General features: G+C 41.1%; 2 protein-coding genes across 2 annotated transcripts; one reads left to right on the top strand and one right to left on the bottom strand.

The window, feature by feature from the left end:
- Positions 1-69: 69 nt before the first annotated feature.
- On the bottom strand, positions 70-5,420 carry abcb8 (ATP-binding cassette, sub-family B (MDR/TAP), member 8). Its single transcript, XM_086042399.1, has 16 exons — positions 5,128-5,420; positions 4,353-4,677; positions 4,123-4,278; positions 3,943-4,037; positions 3,768-3,873; positions 2,885-3,046; positions 2,608-2,693; positions 2,422-2,519; positions 2,255-2,360; positions 2,137-2,170; positions 1,919-2,055; positions 1,730-1,824; positions 1,515-1,648; positions 1,174-1,321; positions 521-771; positions 70-385 (listed from the first exon to the last, which is right to left on the bottom strand). Exons 1-16 carry the CDS (start codon positions 5,223-5,225, stop codon positions 302-304), a joined length of 2,115 nt encoding a protein of 704 aa, XP_085898525.1. The 5' UTR covers positions 5,226-5,420; the 3' UTR covers positions 70-301.
- Positions 5,421-5,528: 108 nt separating this feature from the next.
- atg9b (autophagy related 9B) lies at positions 5,529-18,126 on the top strand. Its single transcript, XM_086043447.1, has 15 exons — positions 5,529-5,914; positions 6,038-6,184; positions 6,290-6,335; positions 7,167-7,229; positions 8,208-8,378; positions 9,905-10,046; positions 10,322-11,070; positions 11,149-11,302; positions 11,846-12,025; positions 12,392-12,637; positions 12,722-12,960; positions 13,365-13,458; positions 13,549-13,633; positions 13,829-13,989; positions 14,894-18,126. The coding sequence occupies exons 2-14, from the start codon at positions 6,076-6,078 to the stop codon at positions 13,969-13,971; spliced, it is 2,421 nt and encodes an 806-aa protein (XP_085899573.1). The 5' UTR covers positions 5,529-5,914; positions 6,038-6,075; the 3' UTR covers positions 13,972-13,989; positions 14,894-18,126.
- Positions 18,127-18,711: the final 585 nt, after the last annotated feature.

Raw genomic sequence — 18,711 nt, 5'->3', positions numbered from 1 at the left:
TGTGTAAAAACATCGCATTTTAAGCCTTTAAAAGATTAATTTACTAAAAATAAAAGAAGACAGTCCCAATTTAATTAAAACATTTTATTCATAACAGTCAGAATAAGCTACAATGTACAATAAGCTTTGGATAGAGGTAATCTATTTTTGTTTAAATCTTAAAGACATCGTAGTAGTGTTTCTTTTTCCACTTCTGGTCCAGTTAGTCAACTTAAATTAAAAACAATATCTCTTATATCATCATAACTCATTTAACTGAGCTAACGTAAAATTAACATCTACAGTAAACATTGAGCATGGTTCATTTCTGCCCCTCAGTTCTTTGTCTTCGGATCAGGTCGCAATACAGTCCGCCTCGGCCCAGCAGTTCTGTGTGAGTTCCAGCCTTAAAAGAAGTTTTTTTTTTCAAATTATAGTCAAACACCTTAAACATCTGCATAACTTACTGAACAACAATTGACTTCAGACATTTTGTCACCAATAATGCTGAGCAAGTAGGAAAAAGTTTTGTTAAACTCACTTCTACAATGCGTCCGTTGCTCATGACGCAGATGAGGTCAGCCGCCTGGATGGTGCTCAGGCGGTGGGCGATGATGAGCACAGTGCGCCCCCGGGTGGCCCGGTCCAGAGCCTCCTGCACCACACGCTCCGACTCAGCATCCAAGGCGCTGGTGGCCTCATCCAGCACAAGTATGCTCGGATTCTTAATGAGAGCCCGGGCGATGGCGATCCGCTGTTTCTGGCCTCCTGATAATGTCACACCACGTTCGCCTGGGATATAAAGGGGACGCATTATGAAAAACATTAATGGCTTGTATACAGATAATACGGTCTCTGGAATGCCTGCCCACCCATCAAGTGCAAAACAAACAACCAAGTAAATCTTGTATCTGCCTCTTCCTAATAATGTGTTGGTAAGCCAGCAGTTATTGACATTAGCCACCTACCACATGACTACCTAGCCTGGGTGAAAATCCTCAGCCACATTCTAGTGACGGCTCCAATCCAGGCACCAGACTACACTGTCTGAAACACTGTAATGCAGAGATGCCAACATCCCCTGTTGAAATGTCCTTGACTAATGACTACCCTGTCAGAGCCAAAAGATACGTAAAGCTGCATCAAGCAAGCCAACATGTTCACAAAAATGGACATGTTATTAAAGTCTCGTACCGAGCACGGTGCTGTAGCCGTCCGGGAAACTTGTAATGAAGCGATGAGCATTGGCTTGCTTGGCAGCCTCAAAGACTTCGGCGTCGGTGGCCTCGGGTTTCCCGAAGCGGATGTTCTCCATGATAGACGCTCCAAACAAAACAGGCTCCTGCGGAGGAGAACATGACACAGTTCAAAAGAAAACCATTATGCGAGGTCAGTGCAATATAATTTTGCCATTAAGTGGCCATGTACATATACAAACTCACTAAAGTGAGTATGGAGCATGGAGGTACTTATTTAAGAAAATACAGTATACTTTTTTTTCAACAAAATTTGAACAAAAGACGATTTGCTTTTACTTGATTAATAAATCCAATAACTTGTCCCCTGAGCCAGCAGAGATCAAGGGTTCGGATGTCAAGTCCGTCCAACATTACTACGCCGCTCGTCGGGTCATAGAAACGCTCCAGTAAGGATGCTACTGTGGACTTGCCTAAAATAAATAATAATGTTATACACATTATTGTACACTTTGCATCCAGCTGCCTGATGACATCATTCATTACGAAGTTACCTCCTCCAGATTCCCCCACAATGGCGATTGTTTTGCTAGGTGGCAGCGTTAGGTTGAACCTGTCCAAAATTTGATGGCCTGGTCGTGTTGGATAGCTACAAATATAAAACCACAAAAAATAAACACGGACCCCGAATGGTACGTTTTTTGATGTTTGTGTTCGTGAAATGTCCAAATGAAGGCTACAACCTGAACGAAATGTTGAGAAAATCAACTCTCCCAGTCAGAGAATGATAGGGGATGCGTCCCCCGCAGGAAAGAGGAATGGAAGGCTTCAACGACAAATATTCAAAAACACGCGCACCGGCGCTTGTTCCTCTCACCATCTGGAAAGAATATGTGGAAGCAATGAGAGCAAACCAAAGCTAGCAATCTACTAATCTTGCATTTTACTAGAATTGACTTACTTGCCCCAAAAGGATGGATATACTGGCTAAGGACCTAACAATTACAAATGAAAAATATATATTGTTTAAAATATCTTTGATTTAAGGCATACTCATCAGATGTGATTTGTTTTTTTACCTCTGCACCGTCTGGGAAGCAACCAAGAAAGACATGAGGTCTCCAGGCGACATTTCATTGCTCGAAATGAGAGTTCCCCCAGCAAAAATAGTTCCGAGAACAATGCCTGCAAAATTTTTTTTAAATTATCTATAAAATTGTTTGTTTTTTGGGGGGGTTGAACTCACAGTTGAGTGCGATGTTTGAAAGTCCCTGGAAAACAGCAATTCCAGTCCCAAGATTTTCATTCATTTCACAAGATTTTTCAACTTCGTACGCGTACAGCCTGGGAAAAACGTGGTGGAAATGGAAGCATGTTGTTTTAACACACCCCACAGCTTCGAATACATCAAATGAAATGCTTTTCACTTAACTGTAGCTCCCGCTCCTCCATGGCAAAGGCTTTCACTGTCCGTACATTACCCAGAGCCTCATCTGCCACTCCAGTTGCTTTGGCAACCTTCATGGAAACACAAAATAGTTAATAGTTGCAAAACACTTCTCAACTGATTTAGATGAAACACATGCAACTATGGCTGGATTTACACTCCAGGTCTGGGCTGAATTTTTATCTTAAAAGGAACTGTGTGACTTGAAACATGAAGTGTTAATCCAGACTGCCTAAGGTGTTGAAAAATAGCCTCGCCTAACCTGCTCTTGAGCCAAACGAGAAAGTCTCCGGAGGAATGAGCCGATGAGAGCCCCCGCCCCTACCAGACAGGGGAGCACCACCACAGTCAAGCCTGTGAGTTTTGGGGAGATGATGTAAAGCGACACAAGGCATCCCACTGTCTGTGTGATACTTCGCAGACCCTGAAAGTGTCAGTAAAATCCACAAATTAGAAATGCCAACAACAACTTTTAACAACTTCAAATACTGTATTTCCTAATATAGTGGCCTCTGCTCTAATATACACTGTGCCCCAATTAATCATCGAATGAAATAAATGAATTACATGCTGCCCTCAGACCAGGTGTGGCATCTGAAAAGGTGGAATTTCTGCAGCCATTAAAGTGGACAAGAAAGTAAATACTCAGGTGGATGGAAGTTTTTGGCTATATGCCAAATATTTATACTGTAGATCATCACATATATACCTAACTACATCATAATCATTAAAAAAAAGGGCAATTAAGTGAAACTGCTCAACTATTTCACGGAAGGCGTTAGCGGAATGATGCTGCCACTTTGTGGCTTTTTATTGGTATTGACTTTTTATTTATTTATTTTTCAAATTCATCCACTGCCAGACATTTTCACTCCCTTTTTTACCCTAACATTTGAAACAAATATCAATACGTTTCTGTGATTGAATGGCTGGACTCTGAAAAGATAAATATATGTATCAATGGCAGTGAATGAGTTAATAATAGGTATTGTAATTGTATTTCAATCGCTCCAGCTCACCCAGCGCCCTAATGAGGACAAATACTAGAGAAAATGGATGGATGTACAAATGATCACCTCCACTTATAGGTCACTGGTACTCGCACTGGCCACCATATGAAGAAACAAAGTATTTTTGCATTGTACCTGAGAGATGACCAACTTAAAGGATGACTTGAACTCCTGAATGTCAGCCGTCAAGCGATTCACCAATTGTCCAGTTTTGTTAGCATCAAAGAAAGCCACATCTTGCCTGAGAGACAAAAGGTACATCAACGACGGGGCATGAAGTTTAAGTAGGAGGACCGTTAGGAATAAACACCTCAGTAGGGATGCGAAAAGTGTTTTCCTCATGTCCACCGCCACTCTTTCCCCGACCCTCGATAGCAGGATTATGTAGCCGCTTGTCAACAAGCCCTGTTTCATTTTCATAACATTTCCAGTTATTAAAGCAATTAAAGCAGTGTCATAAATGGATTGATTGTTCAAATTGTTTACATACTTGGATGCCATACAGTCCAAGCAATTTAAAAGCAGGTCCCCTTATCTCACGGACATAACTTCCAGTGTGTTCCCTCAGGTAGCGCGCCACAACATTCACCAGCTCCCCCAGCATCAGCGGGATTTGAATGTTTAAAATGGCCGCACCAAAAGCTAGCTGAAAAGAAAACAATACATTAAGTTGATTATAATGCCATAAATGTTTTATTACATTTAAGAGCACTGTCTTACCATGACAGCACATGTGAGCGCAAACAGCTGAGGCTTCACAAACTCCCACAAAATGTGCCATTTGAACTCTGGATTTTTGGTCACAGTCTCCACTGGGATGTTGTTGTTCACGTCTGTCTCGCAGTACGCCGTGTGGCAAAACAGTCGCCCGGAGACCATAAGTGCTGCTGGTGCGAAGATGAACCTCAGTGTCATGCCAGAGCGTTTGGATGCTCGCGTGGCTGACTGCCGCAGAGCTCTCTGAGCCACGCTCCACAAACGACTGGCGACATTCCCATGTTGACGGGAGGCGCTGAATATATTGGATCCTGAAGATGAATGCAATCTGTATACAAAATGAAATGTTTAAATTCCTAAATGAATATAAGGGCCCCCAACATATACATATATTTTCTATAGCAATTTTCCTATTAGTCCAATCAGCTGCTAATTCTTTAGTTTATTATTCTATTAGTAGTTAGTAAAGTACATCTAATTGAACAATTTCAGGTTGATTGGTTGATTGATTGATTGATTGGTAATCATTCATGTTCGACTGGCTTATTAGAATTCACTTCTATTTTCAATTATTTACAAAATTTCAAATTTTCACCATACATAATTATTTCAATCTTGTAAGAATTACAGTGAACAAAACCAAATTCAATTGGAAGTTTAAATGATCCATACAAGTAAAGTGAACACAAGCCTGTTATCGACGAAGCAAATCTGGTTCAACGAGCAACAAGCCATAGCTGTCATAAACCCACCATGCGAGTGGGTCACATTTCCCTACCGTGTGTATTTCCATAAACCAGCCGTTTTATTGCATTGCAGATTCAACGACAGCGACCGCACTGGTGCAGCAAAGCTTACTCTATAGCAATACCACATTTTAAACACCTTTCTTTATAAAAACGAACAAAAAATAGTTTGTTATCCCGAGGTTACAAGCGCGCTGCCATATTGAATTCACCCAGAATGCACTTCTCACGATAAGCGGAGATTGCTATTTTAATTGTTTTAGAATTGTGTAATTCGTGATTCACACAATCATATCAGATTTACATTATATCGTGTGTCTTTTGAATACTTTTTGCTTTCCGAAACAACGTGACACGAAACTCGCACAACCATTCGTGAAAACTACAACTGTGTACCGGAAGTGGTCACGGCCAAAACCTGAAGTGACGTTTGTTTGTGAAAGACAAAAACAGTGGACACACACGTAAGGTATGTTATTTTTTTGGAAGAGAGCTGGCCGCACTTAGACTGGTAGACCCAGGTTGATGGTACCATACGGTGAACCAAAGCGTGCGGTTTGAAAGAACGCGAGTCAACGTTGTGTTTTTGCTGGACGGGGAGCAAAAGGAGTTCGACACGAGCGGATGGACGGAGCGAGTCGGGAACAAAACAAACCGAGCACTCTGCGTGACCACGCTCGACTGGCTGAATCATCCCCACACTAGCCGACCACTTCACACTCGCGGCGGGGGCATTTGATGGTCGTGTAAATTGGTGGATCACAACAATAACATAAACCGAACCTCTGGGAAATTTTGAGAGTTACGTCACAAGCGATCGTAAGTTGTAACGCTAATGTAGCTTGTCGCTAGCCTGACTTGGACCTCTCGAGTCGCTAGCTGTAGCCATCTTTTGAAGGTCTTCGTTCGTTTTGCTTGGTGACACAGTAGCTCTTTCTTCAGTGAGTTGAACGACTGAGTGGAGAATGTGAAGCACAACCATGGCCACCTTGGAAGCCTACCGGGAGTATCAGAGGATTGAGGACCTGGAGGAGGACTCTCCACCCGGGGAGGAGGACTTGCTGCTCCATGTGCCCGAAGGCCTGAAAGGTAAACAAAAAAAAACGACCAAACCAAGCTTTGCAAGTCTCACAGCGAAGCTATTTCCGTAACCCGCCACCCCCCCCACCCCCAACCCCAACGTCTGTGTTGCAGATTCATGGCACCACATCAAGAACTTGGATAACTTCTTCACTAGAATATCCTTGTGTGTTTTTATGTGACGTCTGTCATTGCACTGAGCCATACGGCAGCAGATTTACTAGTAAGCCTTGTTGTACTAATTTTCTAAGACAGTGGAACCTCCAAATTTCCGTGACGCTGGTTGGCTTAAGATGTTCTAATTAAATTAATAAAAGGACACGTAACCTGGAGAATGTCACTTTGATAGATGGATGGACTTGATTCATCCGCAAAGGCAATTCTCTGTTCCAGCATTTCCGCTTTAAAAAACAACACAAGGCCAAGCAAGCATTGTATTAAAAATATAAATGAAATAATCTATACAAGTCTTTTTTTTTTTTTTTTTTAGTAAATGATTTAGTGGTCAAAATTCCAGTGCAGTCTGAAAGTCCAGAACGATGTGATTAATGTGCATGGTGGAGGCAGGATTTTGTAAGTCTGTCAGTGGAAGAGTGCAGTGACAGCAGCCTGTCACCGAAGCTGCTTTTTGGCCTGGAGGTGGTGCTGTGCAGTGGATGCTATGGACTGTCCGTGATATGGACTATCCGTGATGCTCAGAAGCAAGGCAGCCAGACCCATTCTCGTGCCCCATTCCGAGGTTACCTTCACACATTTCCTCAGTGACTGTCACATCGTCATCCGTAATGAGCTAGAAGTTTGTTTTCTTAAGCATATATTTCCTAGAATTATGGTAGCGCTCCAATTTTTTGCACTCCTATATATGGGGCGCTTCACTAGACTTTCATAGCTTCATATTCGTTTTTGGCGTTTTTTTTATTTTATTTTTTTACTTGAAGTGATACTTCTCATACAAATGTGCCATGTTTTCACTTAACCTGTGTGTCCACATCTATCATTTTCATCAAAAGAATGGCTTCGCCTGTATGATGCTGTCGGAGTTCTTTGAACTTGTGTAAGTATTAACATCAGCTACCTGAAGATGATTTCATTGCTCATTTTGTTATATCAAGTAACCGCAAATCTCCCAAGTACACACTATGGTGGATATACAAAGTCTTTAAATGCCTGTTTTTTGGAATATAAAAATGAGACAAAGATAAGTCAGTTCAAAACTTTCTCTGGCACTCATGTGAACAGGTCACATGACCTGTATACCTCAACCATCTCATAACCATGAACAGGATAAGTGCTATTAAAAAAAAAATGCATGAATGTTGTTTTTTTTGCATTCCAACAGGGTGCTTTGTGTATGTGAAGTCAGATGCTGCTGGTTGTTAAATATGCCCCAGGCTTCAACATGAACAAATTCATCTGGAGGAATTCAACAGTTTCAATCACTGTTAAATGTTCTATATAAGATGTACTCAAAATGGTTGGATTTTTGTCAACTTTTCCAATCCATTTGAATCACACACAGCACTTGTCCTCTCCTCTCATTTGTTTATTTTCCATTCCATCTATCTGAGATAACTTTTTCTGTTCTATGCCAGTGGGGACATATCTATTTTTAGGTCTTGTTGGGCTGTTTGTCTGAATGTGGCCACGGCTCACGTTAATACAGGGCGTCATGAACTAATAATCGTGCAATGACAGCCCAATGACTCATCATACAGCACTGACTCTTACACTTGACTACCCCAGCAATACATTTAAATCAGATTCTCAAGGCAGTATTTGTCATCTACCCTGATGGTATTTCTCTGTCTTATTTTTTAGCCATATTTCTGTTCTGTATTGAATGGTGCTCGCATAAAATGGGGGGAGCACAAATTTGCTTTTTCGCCTTCAGAGTCACTTTTGATGATGTCACTAAGAGCACATACAGTTGCGGCAATGTTCCACTTCTTTGGATTTTTCTTAAACAGCGCAGGTGGATAGATGCCAGGTCTTGTGGGATTAAAGCCTTACTGTTCTTTTCTGTGCTCGACAGTCAGTTTTTATTCGTCGTCACGTTCACGACGTTCTTGGTCAACTGCGTGGAATACGACGTCCTGTTCGCCAACCGCGCTGTCAACCACACGGGGCTGGGTCCCAACCCGTTGGACAGGACCAAGGTCACCATCCCTGATGCCCTTTTACCCAGCCAGCAGTGCACACATAGGTAAGAACCCATTTACAGTATTGCAGTTTACCTGCACTATTTTTGGACACTTTTAAAAATGACTTAACTTCCATGATTCCATCCATGCATTGTCCATACTTTTTAATAACATTTATTCTCACAATAATTTCTACTTTCTATTCTTGCAAAACAAGACTTCTTATATGAGATAATAGCATTACATTTTAACTTGAAACATCTGAACATTTTACAAAATTAAAAAATGTGGTCTATCTTTATCATCTAATACTACATTTATTCTTGTTAACTTTTTAGTCAATAAAATATGATTATTCGCTTGGACTAGTACAATATTTAACCTGAAAAAAGTCTGAATTTGTTTTCAGTGTTTTTTCTTTTACCTTTGTGACTTCTCGACAAAAAAAACGTTTTAAACAGATTAATTCTTCATAAATTTGTAGTGGACAGAATAATTAAACTACCCTTGCTTTGTCAAGCAACTTTTATTTAATTATTTAGTCAAATTATTTGTTTCTGTTTTTTAAAGTCATGTTAGAAGGAGGGACAAGTTGTTCCATTTATATTAGTACTTTATGATTGGTTTTCCTGTTGCGACATTGAAGCGTTACAACACGGTGAAGTTGTTGTTGTGTTGCACGTTTAGTAATTGATCCGTGTCAGTGAGGTAAAAGTGGTCAACGGAGACGCCAGCATTTTGGCTGTAGCTGACTGCCACATGAGACTTCGTTGGCAGGCTGTGAGGAACTAGCTCCGCCCGATGTCATATTTTTCCTCCACAGTATTCTGGCTTGTGCTTGTTTTCAACAGTTTCCAAAAAGATATAACAAAAAACAACAAGTGACGCAAAACCGCTTGGAACTCCTATGTGGGATCGGCTTGTTCCTTTCAGCTCCCTTACGTTGCATAATCAGAGATTTGTCAGGCTATCAGGATAAGATATGTAAACAGTTGTTTTGCTCATCATTTCTAAGTATATCTTATTTTTCTTTTGCAAAACGATGACTGGATTTGTGAGGTCTCCTGTCAAGACAAAGTTATGGTTTTCTCTGAACATTACTGTTTTATTCTATAATATTGTAGGTTTTTTTTTTACACTAGTAAAAATATTACTTTTTTCTTACAAAAATAACTTTTTGCTCAATTATACGGTTCTGTTATTTGTAACATTATGACTTCTTACAAAAAATGGCTTCCCCCATATTACGATGCCGTGATCCTCATAAGGTTATTCTTATAAAATTATGACTGAATTATGATGAAGGAATATATATACTATTTTTCCCCATCATGTTACAACTTGATTCGCCCAACATGCCAACTTTTTACTTGAACAAAAAAGTTAGATTTTTTTTTCCCCTGTTTCAATTTTGCAACTATTCTTGTCGCACTGTGACTTTTCACTCAAATTAATGAGACCCCCCCCCCCCCATAACTTTAGGACTTCATTCTGCCTGCCACTTGGAAAAATCTAGCTAAGATTATGGATTATCTCTGTTAGTTGTGTTTTTTGTTTGTTATCTTCATCTATACCTTGCTTGCTTCAGCATCCAAGAGAACAGTTGGAACATATTCCTTCTCATCATGGCGGCCATCTTCTGGATCTATCGACTCATCAAGGTCATTTGCAACGTCCTGAGCTACTGGGAAATCCGGCAGTTCTACATTAAAGCGCTGAAGATCAGAATGGTACACATGTCCAGCAGTGTCCAATAGATTCACGAGTTGAGATTTTAAAGGAGACATATTAAATCAAAACAATTTCCAAGTGTCTTTCTAACATGTCTGTGACATGCTTCTGTCAAAATAACCCAAGGAGCAAGAATTATCCTACACTTTACACACTCACATTATACACGTCTCTTGTGAAGACAGTAAAAGCATTTTAACTCTCATTTTGTTGTATATATCCACTCACCCATTTGCTAACATGCAAATATGAATCTTCACTGCCTCTGTCCCAGGATGAACTATGCAACTTCACGTGGCAGGAAGTCCAAGACCGTCTCATCAGCCTGCAGCGAGAGCAGCAAATGTGCATCCACAAGAAAGAGCTGACAGAACTGGACATCTATCACCGCATCCTGCGCTTCAAGAACTACATGGTGGCCATGATCAACAAATCGCTGCTTCCCGTGAGACTACAGCTCCCACTAGTGGGCGATGTGGTCTTCCTCACGCAGGGCTTGAAGTACAACTTTGAGCTCATCCTCTTCTGGGGCCCCGGTTCGCTGTTCCAGAACAAGTGGAACCTGCACCCCAAGTACAAGCGCAGCAGCAATCGGCTGGAGTTGGCGCAGCAGCTCAGCAGGGTCATCCTGCTCATGGGCGTGGCCAATCTGCTGCTTTGTCCATTTATTCTGGTGTGGCAGGTGCTCTACGCGTTTTTCAGCTACACAGAAATCATCCGCCGGGAGCCCGGGAGTCTTGGCGCTCGGCGCTGGTCCCTCTACGGCCGGCTGTACCTGCGCCACTTCAACGAGCTCAATCACGAGCTGCACGGACGCTTGGGCCGAGGCTACAAGCCCACATCCAAATACATGAACTCCTTCACCTCGCCGCTGCTCACCGTGCTGGCTAAAAATGTCGCCTTCTTCTCGGGCTCTGTGCTGGCCGTGCTCATCGCGCTGACTGTCTACGATGAAGACGTCCTGACGGTGCAACACATTCTGACTGGCATCACAGTGCTCGGGGTGGTTATCACCATCACCAGGTGGGTTGTTTCATCCTTGTCTCCAATGTCTCTGCATACACATTAGTTAACACTAACGTGTGTTTTGTCCAACACAAGGTCCTTCATCCCGGACGAGCATATGGTTTGGTGCCCAGAACAGCTGCTGCAGTGCATGCTGGCCCACATCCACTATATGCCGGACCACTGGAGGGGCAACGCTAACAAGAGCGAAACCCGTGACGAGGTGGCACAGCTGTTCCAGTACAAAGCGGTGAGTCGAGGAAACCTCGCTGGATGAGTGCAGCCTTGTTGCATTTCCTGTTAAAGAGGAAGTGAACCCAAGCATGTTTTTTCCAGAATATTTCTATGTATGCCCACTAGTTGAAATATGGCATTCTGATTAATATTGCGTTTGTGGAATATGAGTTAAATACCAAATGCACCCTCTTTTAGCCATCTCAGGGGGGCGGCCATTTTTGACATGAACGCTTGCTCAGGACTCAGATAACGACCAATGACAGCTCACCTGTTTTCTGAAGCTGAGCCATGGTTCAGCCCTGAGCAACTGGGATGTAATTTTCAGTTGACAAAAGTGTCAAAATGGCCGCCCGGCGAGATGGCTGAATACGGGCGGATTTCTCATATTCCACAAAAGCAATAAAAAACATAATTGCAGTAAAAAAAGTATGAAAGATACATACACTAGGACAAATGCATGACTAGTGCAATGCTTTCAATCATGGCAAAGCCATTTGCAGCCATGCATTTCCAGTGCTGTTTTTAAGCGCACTAAACCGCTCTCTGCCGGAATCAGGTGTTCATCCTGGAGGAGCTGCTCAGTCCCATCATTACGCCCTTTATTCTCATCTTCCTGCTGAGGAACAAGTCTCTGGAGATCATCGACTTCTTCAGGAACTTCACGGTGGAGGTGATTGGCGTGGGAGATATCTGCTCCTTTGCACAGATGGACATCAGACGTCACGGGAATCCAACTGTAAGCAGGACTCAAGCAGCACACATATGCCGGAAACAAATTTGACAAATTTGAGCGTTTGTTTTCCTGCCCCGTTGTTCGCTCAAAGTCTGCACAAACCCGATTATCGGACGTCTCTAAAAGATCATTCTGGGCGATTACCCCGTGGTGTTGATGCTTTCCCGAAGGAGCAACTGGTTGTGTTTGTATGACAAGTAATCCACTTCAAATGACAAGGAACAGACCAGATAAGCTAACAAGCAATTTTTAAGCGATTAAAAATCGGTGTGTGTACCCCACTGTACACACAGTTCATTACCCGTCTACACACACACACACACACACAATTACCAAAGACCTATTTTAATGTATCTGACGTTTTTGCAGTGGCTGTCCGAGGGCCAGACAGAGGCGTCCGTGTACCAGCAGGCCGAGAACGGCAAGACGGAGTTGTCGCTCATGCACTTCACCATTAAGAATCCACACTGGCAGCCACCGCTGGACAGCTCTGTGTTCATCAGCCACCTTAAGGAGAAGGTGCAACAGGACGCGCAAGGCGGTCCGTCCACGCAACTCCTGCTCTCTGAGGCTCCTCTTTGCACATCGCTGCAGTCCAACGAGTCTGCTACCGGGGTAAGAAAACCCCGCAGGCAAACTTTGTCCATTTCTGTGTTGCAGTTATTCATGATTTCACCACATCGCTGTCATTGTTCCCAGCCTGATAATCTGCTGGCCAGCGTCCTGGCGCACCCCGTTCTCACCGCGTCAGGACTACAAGGCAGAGATCACCGCTTTATCCCACCGAGCACGGCAGCGTCGGCTGCCGCCAGTGTCCTGGCCTCTTTGTCCACCTCCCAGCTGCCGCACACTGGCCGGGGCCGCACGCAACGCCACCAAACTTCCTCGATACATCAAGAAAGTACCATGTACCACAGTGATCGCACTGTCATTGACAGGTATCTAACAGACCTCAAAGATTTTGTCATTTACAGAAAGGATTATTAACATTAAGTTTAGTTAAAGGGGGATTTAATATACAACCTTGTGAATGTAACGTGCACAAGACGTGTTTTGTAAGAAAGTGCATGGTTAACAAGCAGTTCTTAGCCACGGCTGCTACATTGCTACAATGACTTTCCCTTTAAAGACATGGTATATAATAAGTGTGGAGCGTATCGCTCACAGACAGATTGACGTGCCTGCTGATCTGCTGATATCTTAAGATTTATTTGGTGGTTTAATTTCACACTTGATAGGCGGGCAGGCACTCCACCTATTTTATATTATCGTAGACAAGCAATTAAAAGATAATTGTTCCGTTTAACAGGTTAAGATTTTATATGTGTTGTGTTTTTATTAGCATGTCATTCAGTGACAGCCGTTTACGGAGTAACACGCTGCACTCGGAGTTTGCCTCAGCGGAGATGAGCCTTCACGCTATCTACATGCATGAGGTAATTTTCTCTTTGGTGCCACACGCTCTCATTCACTTACACCATTACGCCACTCACTTGCCTTTTATTGACACCAATCTGTCTCTTCAGCTCCACCAGCAGACGTCACACCCGCAGAGAGGTTCCGGGCATTGGCATAGCTCAGTGCCAATGACTGAGCTACACAGCAACACTGGTAACTTTATCACTGATAAGGAACTTAAATGGGAAGTTGGGTATACAGCGAAACCTAGAAAATGTTTGTTGAGCTTTGGAAATGGTACCACTTCTGGGATATTTATGGAGTGTGAAAACTTACAGGCATGTAGTCGTGTTTTGCATTAGACAACGTTTGTATTTGATGAGGTAATTTTATAATCAAAATGATCAGGTTTCCCGGCCCACGTTGGTTCGACGCCGTCTTTGGTAACGCCAGTGCACCTTGGTGGGTGGCAAGAAGAAGAGGAGGAGGAGGAAGGTGAAGAAGAGATAAATAATGGATCGACTCTGAAACAGGACACCAGGGCTTGTTGAAGTGCCTTATGACATAAGGTGTGTGCTCTATTTTTAGACATGTAGCTTAGTGCTAAGGATAAAAGATTTGCTTCTAATTTGTTAAAAGTTCTTAATGTGGTGCTCCAATGAGAAGGACCTCAATTACAAGGTTAATTACTAGAGCGATATTAAGCACTACCTTGAAGAAGACTGTCCAACTTTAAAGTGTCAGTCTTAATCAAGTAGCATTTGTGTTAGCTTCTCGGCGTGTTATCGTTTTTTTAATGCTGCATTTGAGTTTGCCAGGAAGGGACATCTGACATCAGTATTGCATAGAAACATTAAAAAAAAACATGACTTTTGATCCCAATAAGTACATTAAAAAGAATGGCTGATGATAGTAAACAAAAAATGATTAGCCTCAGTGAACAAAAACATGATGATGGTAAACAAAAACATGGTTGTCAGTTGCAATAACATAGCTGACAATAGTAAAGAAATACAGGGCTGACGATTAAAAAAAAAAAAAAAACAGGGATGACAATCACAACAAGCAAACAAAAAACATGGCTGATGGTTCACAAAAAACATGGCTGATAATAAATACGTGGCCAACAATAGTAAACAATAAAATATGACTGACTATACTAGACAAAAAAGATGGCTGACAATAGTTACCAAATAATGGCTGACGAATGTGAAAGTGAACAAGAAAATGACGGCTGATGATAGTAAAAAAAAAAAAAACGTGGCTGATGATTGCAACTAGCAAACAACAATAAAAATGAAATATGATTGCAATAAGTACATGGAAAAATAATATGACTGACAATTGAAAAACGAATAATACTGTAGTATATAATAAACTGTTAGAGGGGATCTAGTCATGCGGCCTTATTGGTATTTTCCCTTATTAAAATATTTGAATGCCTTAACGCTTTTTTCCTGTTTTTCCTTCTAGTGTTTACATTTGACTTTTCACCAATGAACATTGTGGCCTTAGAAGATCTTCAGCACGGACCTTTAAATCCATCCTTTTGACTCGAGGACATAACATGAAACCACTATCTTCTTCTGCACAGACATCAGGGAAGCATACATGTTTTTATTTTGTCCAGATGAACCGTGTGTATGTGTGTGTGCATGTGTGCGGGCAAACAACATGGTGTATTCACAAGACCACTGATGGAAAAATGCCAAAGGCTCTATATGCACAATTCAAGTGCGCATCACAAGAATCTAGTATAGTGCGTTGCTGCATTATTGCTGCATGGGAGTATCATAGCGATTAGATCCTTGCGATGTGTAAATACTTGAAGGGTACACATTGTTACTACGACACAGAATATACATGCATGTAAATAGGATCGCACACATACTGCTAGAAGAGTATGTGGCTGAAGGACTTGATCAATGACTTTACATGGAGAATTTTGATGCTGCTGTCTGTGTTGGGTTCTCGCACGCACAGATTTTGTTCAGTATTAGCAACTCTTTTGTAAGATGTTTATTTAGTAACAGTTGGACGGACATTATGGGCTCCAAATCCACTACAGGAAGCTTTTAAGTGCTGTATTGCACTTGTGTCAATGTCCCAGAAAGACCACTGAAAGTTAGGCCCAATTGTGGTCACTTCCTGGTTTTGTTCCACAAAGGTTGTGCATTAAGTGAGCTGATCTCAAACTGTACCCATGCAACTCCAGGTATTTTTTTTTATACTCCTCATTAGGGTCGCAGGTATCCCTGCTGACCTTTGGGCCAGAGGTGGGGTGCTTCCTGGGCTGGTCGCCAGCCAATCACAAGGCACATGTAGACAAACAAGCCTTCACACTCACACCAATGAACAATTTTATGTCTTCAATGAACCTAACATGCGTGCTTTTGGTCTGTGGAGGAAGCTGAGGCTGGAGTACCAGAAAAAAAATCCCAGCAAGTATAGGGAGAACATGCAAACTCCACGCAGCAAGCCCAGAATTCGAACCTTCAACCACAGAACAGTGAGGCATGTGTGCTGAACCACTAAGGTATCGTGCTGCCATCCAAAATTTCTCAGTGAGAAAATATTTGTTCATTCTTTACGGTTGCTTTTACATAACATAATTGTTGCAAAAGCAGTGGAAATGTTGTAGATTGTTTTTGTAAAAATATTTTTAAGTGATTTAGTATTTTAATTCAGCTCTTTCCATGAACCACAGAAAAAATGCATGCTAAATAGGGTAGACATTACCTGGGTAATTACTTCCCCCAAATTTAGTAACTCTTAGTCTTAATGACCACAGTTCTTGCCTCAATTGGTCTTTTCATGAAAAGAAGGCACTCTATTTTTAGCTTTATAAATGTTTATAACCTTTCCACCTCTGTGTTATGTAGCAGATAAGCATTATTTATTTACAGAAAATGTTTTTTTTATTTTTTTTATTTCTCTCTGTCAAATCGTTTCATTCTGATTAATGACTAAATGCAAAATAAGACGGCGGTGCCCTCAAATTATTAGTATCCATGAAGAAATTACTTGATCATGTTAGAGTAGTTCATTCTTAGGGATAAGATAAATGTAAAAACACGCACGCATATCAAACGGGCATATGTAGACAACACACTATTGCATTTTGGCTTTGATTTGTTTTGAACATCCAGAGAGGATTAATAGCTCTTATCACTAATGCTAAACATGTAGGCCTCTTTATTTATGTGTGTATGTAAGAACAAATGCTTCATGATGCTAATATAATCTCAGTATTTTGCACTGATATATATATATATTTCCGTATAAATATAATAAGCAGAGTTTTAAGTGTACATACATGTATGTACAGCACATGCAACAGCTCAGAAAGGGACCTGAGCCACCACCTCTAAAATGTTTGTATATAACGACTCATTTTGTATCGGCCATATTGACGAGGTTGCTGTTTGCTTACGTAGTGTTTTTTTTTTTTTTGTGCGCGCGTGTGTGTGTGTGTAGCGTCTTACAAATCCACCTTGTAAAAGACACTGGAGTTCAACGTTGCTTGTTTTTTATTGCAGTCACACCTCACTGCTGGTGTTTTATTTGAAGCAGTGCCTTAGCATTAAGGACTCATACTTGCTCTCTGGTCATTATGGGTTTACATCATTAACGATTTATATTCTACAGTATTGTGCTCTTAGTTAGTCGCTGTGCAGAATATCCAGTTGAAATACTGTAATTGCTCAGAAAGTGGCCCCGATTAAACAAATAAGTGCTTCCCTCAAATGAAAGCCATGCCCTATTTAGTTGGCCACCGCAGGATTCACAAAAAACGGCACCTTTAAATTGACACCGTGCCCCAATTTATCGACTGTTGCATGATCCACCCGTTTGTTAAGAAAATATAAACACCTCACTCAAATACTGTGGACACCACACCCCAATTGGTCGGCAGTCTACCATCCACTTATGACAAAAAAATGCCACCCACAAATAGACGCCATACACTACCGCTAATTTGTCATCCCATGCATCATTCAGCTAGAAAAATAGGCACCTCCTTCCAATAAGACTAATAAATGACTTCCTTAAATGGACACTGTGACCCCGTTAGTTGGCATGTGTATCATCCGCTTTAAACAAACTCCTCCCTAAAATAAAAACCACTGCTCAATTAATCCAAATAAACTCCTCCCTCAAACAGACGGAAAGGCCAATATAGTCGGCGTTTCATCCGCTTCGAAAAATGAACACCTCCATCAATAGACACCGTACTCCAATTTGTTGATGGGTGCTTCATCCACCTATGTAAATAATTGCCCCACGGCCACTTTTTGTGTAAATGCTGTTGATTTAAAATAAATGTGGCTTCAAAGAAGAACTGCAAAGGGATTGACAACATACGTATTTAATTTATTTATGCTGTCTGAATTTGCACTGTCCTGTCATCTACTGGCATCAACGTCATCATGGACAACCTCACAACAACTCGCCAGTCAAGTATAACAATGACTGGGACAAGGTGCTATATTTTTTCATGCTGAACTACTACATGGGTTATGCAGCACGTTATGTACTTTAAACAGCAGCTGACTAATGCAACGCGCCAAAAGAACTTGTGTCACAATACACGTTTTCTGTGTCTGGCAGATACATTTTATTTAATCTTTTTTTTTTTTTTTTTTTTGTGAGTGTGTGTTATTGATTCTGTGATGTCTATTTGAAATAAAACATTTCCAAGGTTCTGATCGAAAACTGTGATGTTATACCTTTCCCCATTGCTGCACTAAAGCTCTTAAACTACTGACTTGTTACTTAGAATTTTATAATATATTAAATATCACATAACCACCAATGAAGCAAAAAGAATGGATACTAAACAAATAACCTTCAATACCTTAAAACTAAAGCAAATACAGTATGTCCAGTATTATATTTTCACACAGGCCTTTAATTTCAGGCCTTCCATGAACTAAAAAATAAACAAAATAAACCCATTTTTAAAGTAATAAAACAATTTAAAAAGCCAAAGTCCTTATGAATGAGCTACTGTGCCATCCACTTTCAAATATCTTTCCAGTAATTGTGTACTTCATAATTATTAGTAGTATTATTACGTTGGATGGATGATTCATTTTTTTGACAAAAATAATACAATCACAATAATTAAAATCACACATTTATCACTGATGTCCAATAGAGAAACACAAATGGCCTTGAATCCATGTATTTTTTTTCCCAATGACAAACGTAGATGCATCTGTTTTTCATTGGACAGAAATCAGAATCATCGTAATTCTTATTTATATTATACTGCTAATCATAAATAA

Source organism: Filicampus tigris, chromosome 10 (assembly GCF_054856515.1).
Source record: "Filicampus tigris isolate MCC_2025a chromosome 10, RoL_Ftig_1.0, whole genome shotgun sequence".
NCBI classification, from domain to species: domain Eukaryota; kingdom Metazoa; phylum Chordata; class Actinopteri; order Syngnathiformes; family Syngnathidae; genus Filicampus; species Filicampus tigris.
This window is presented reverse-complemented; position numbering and strand designations above follow the sequence as displayed.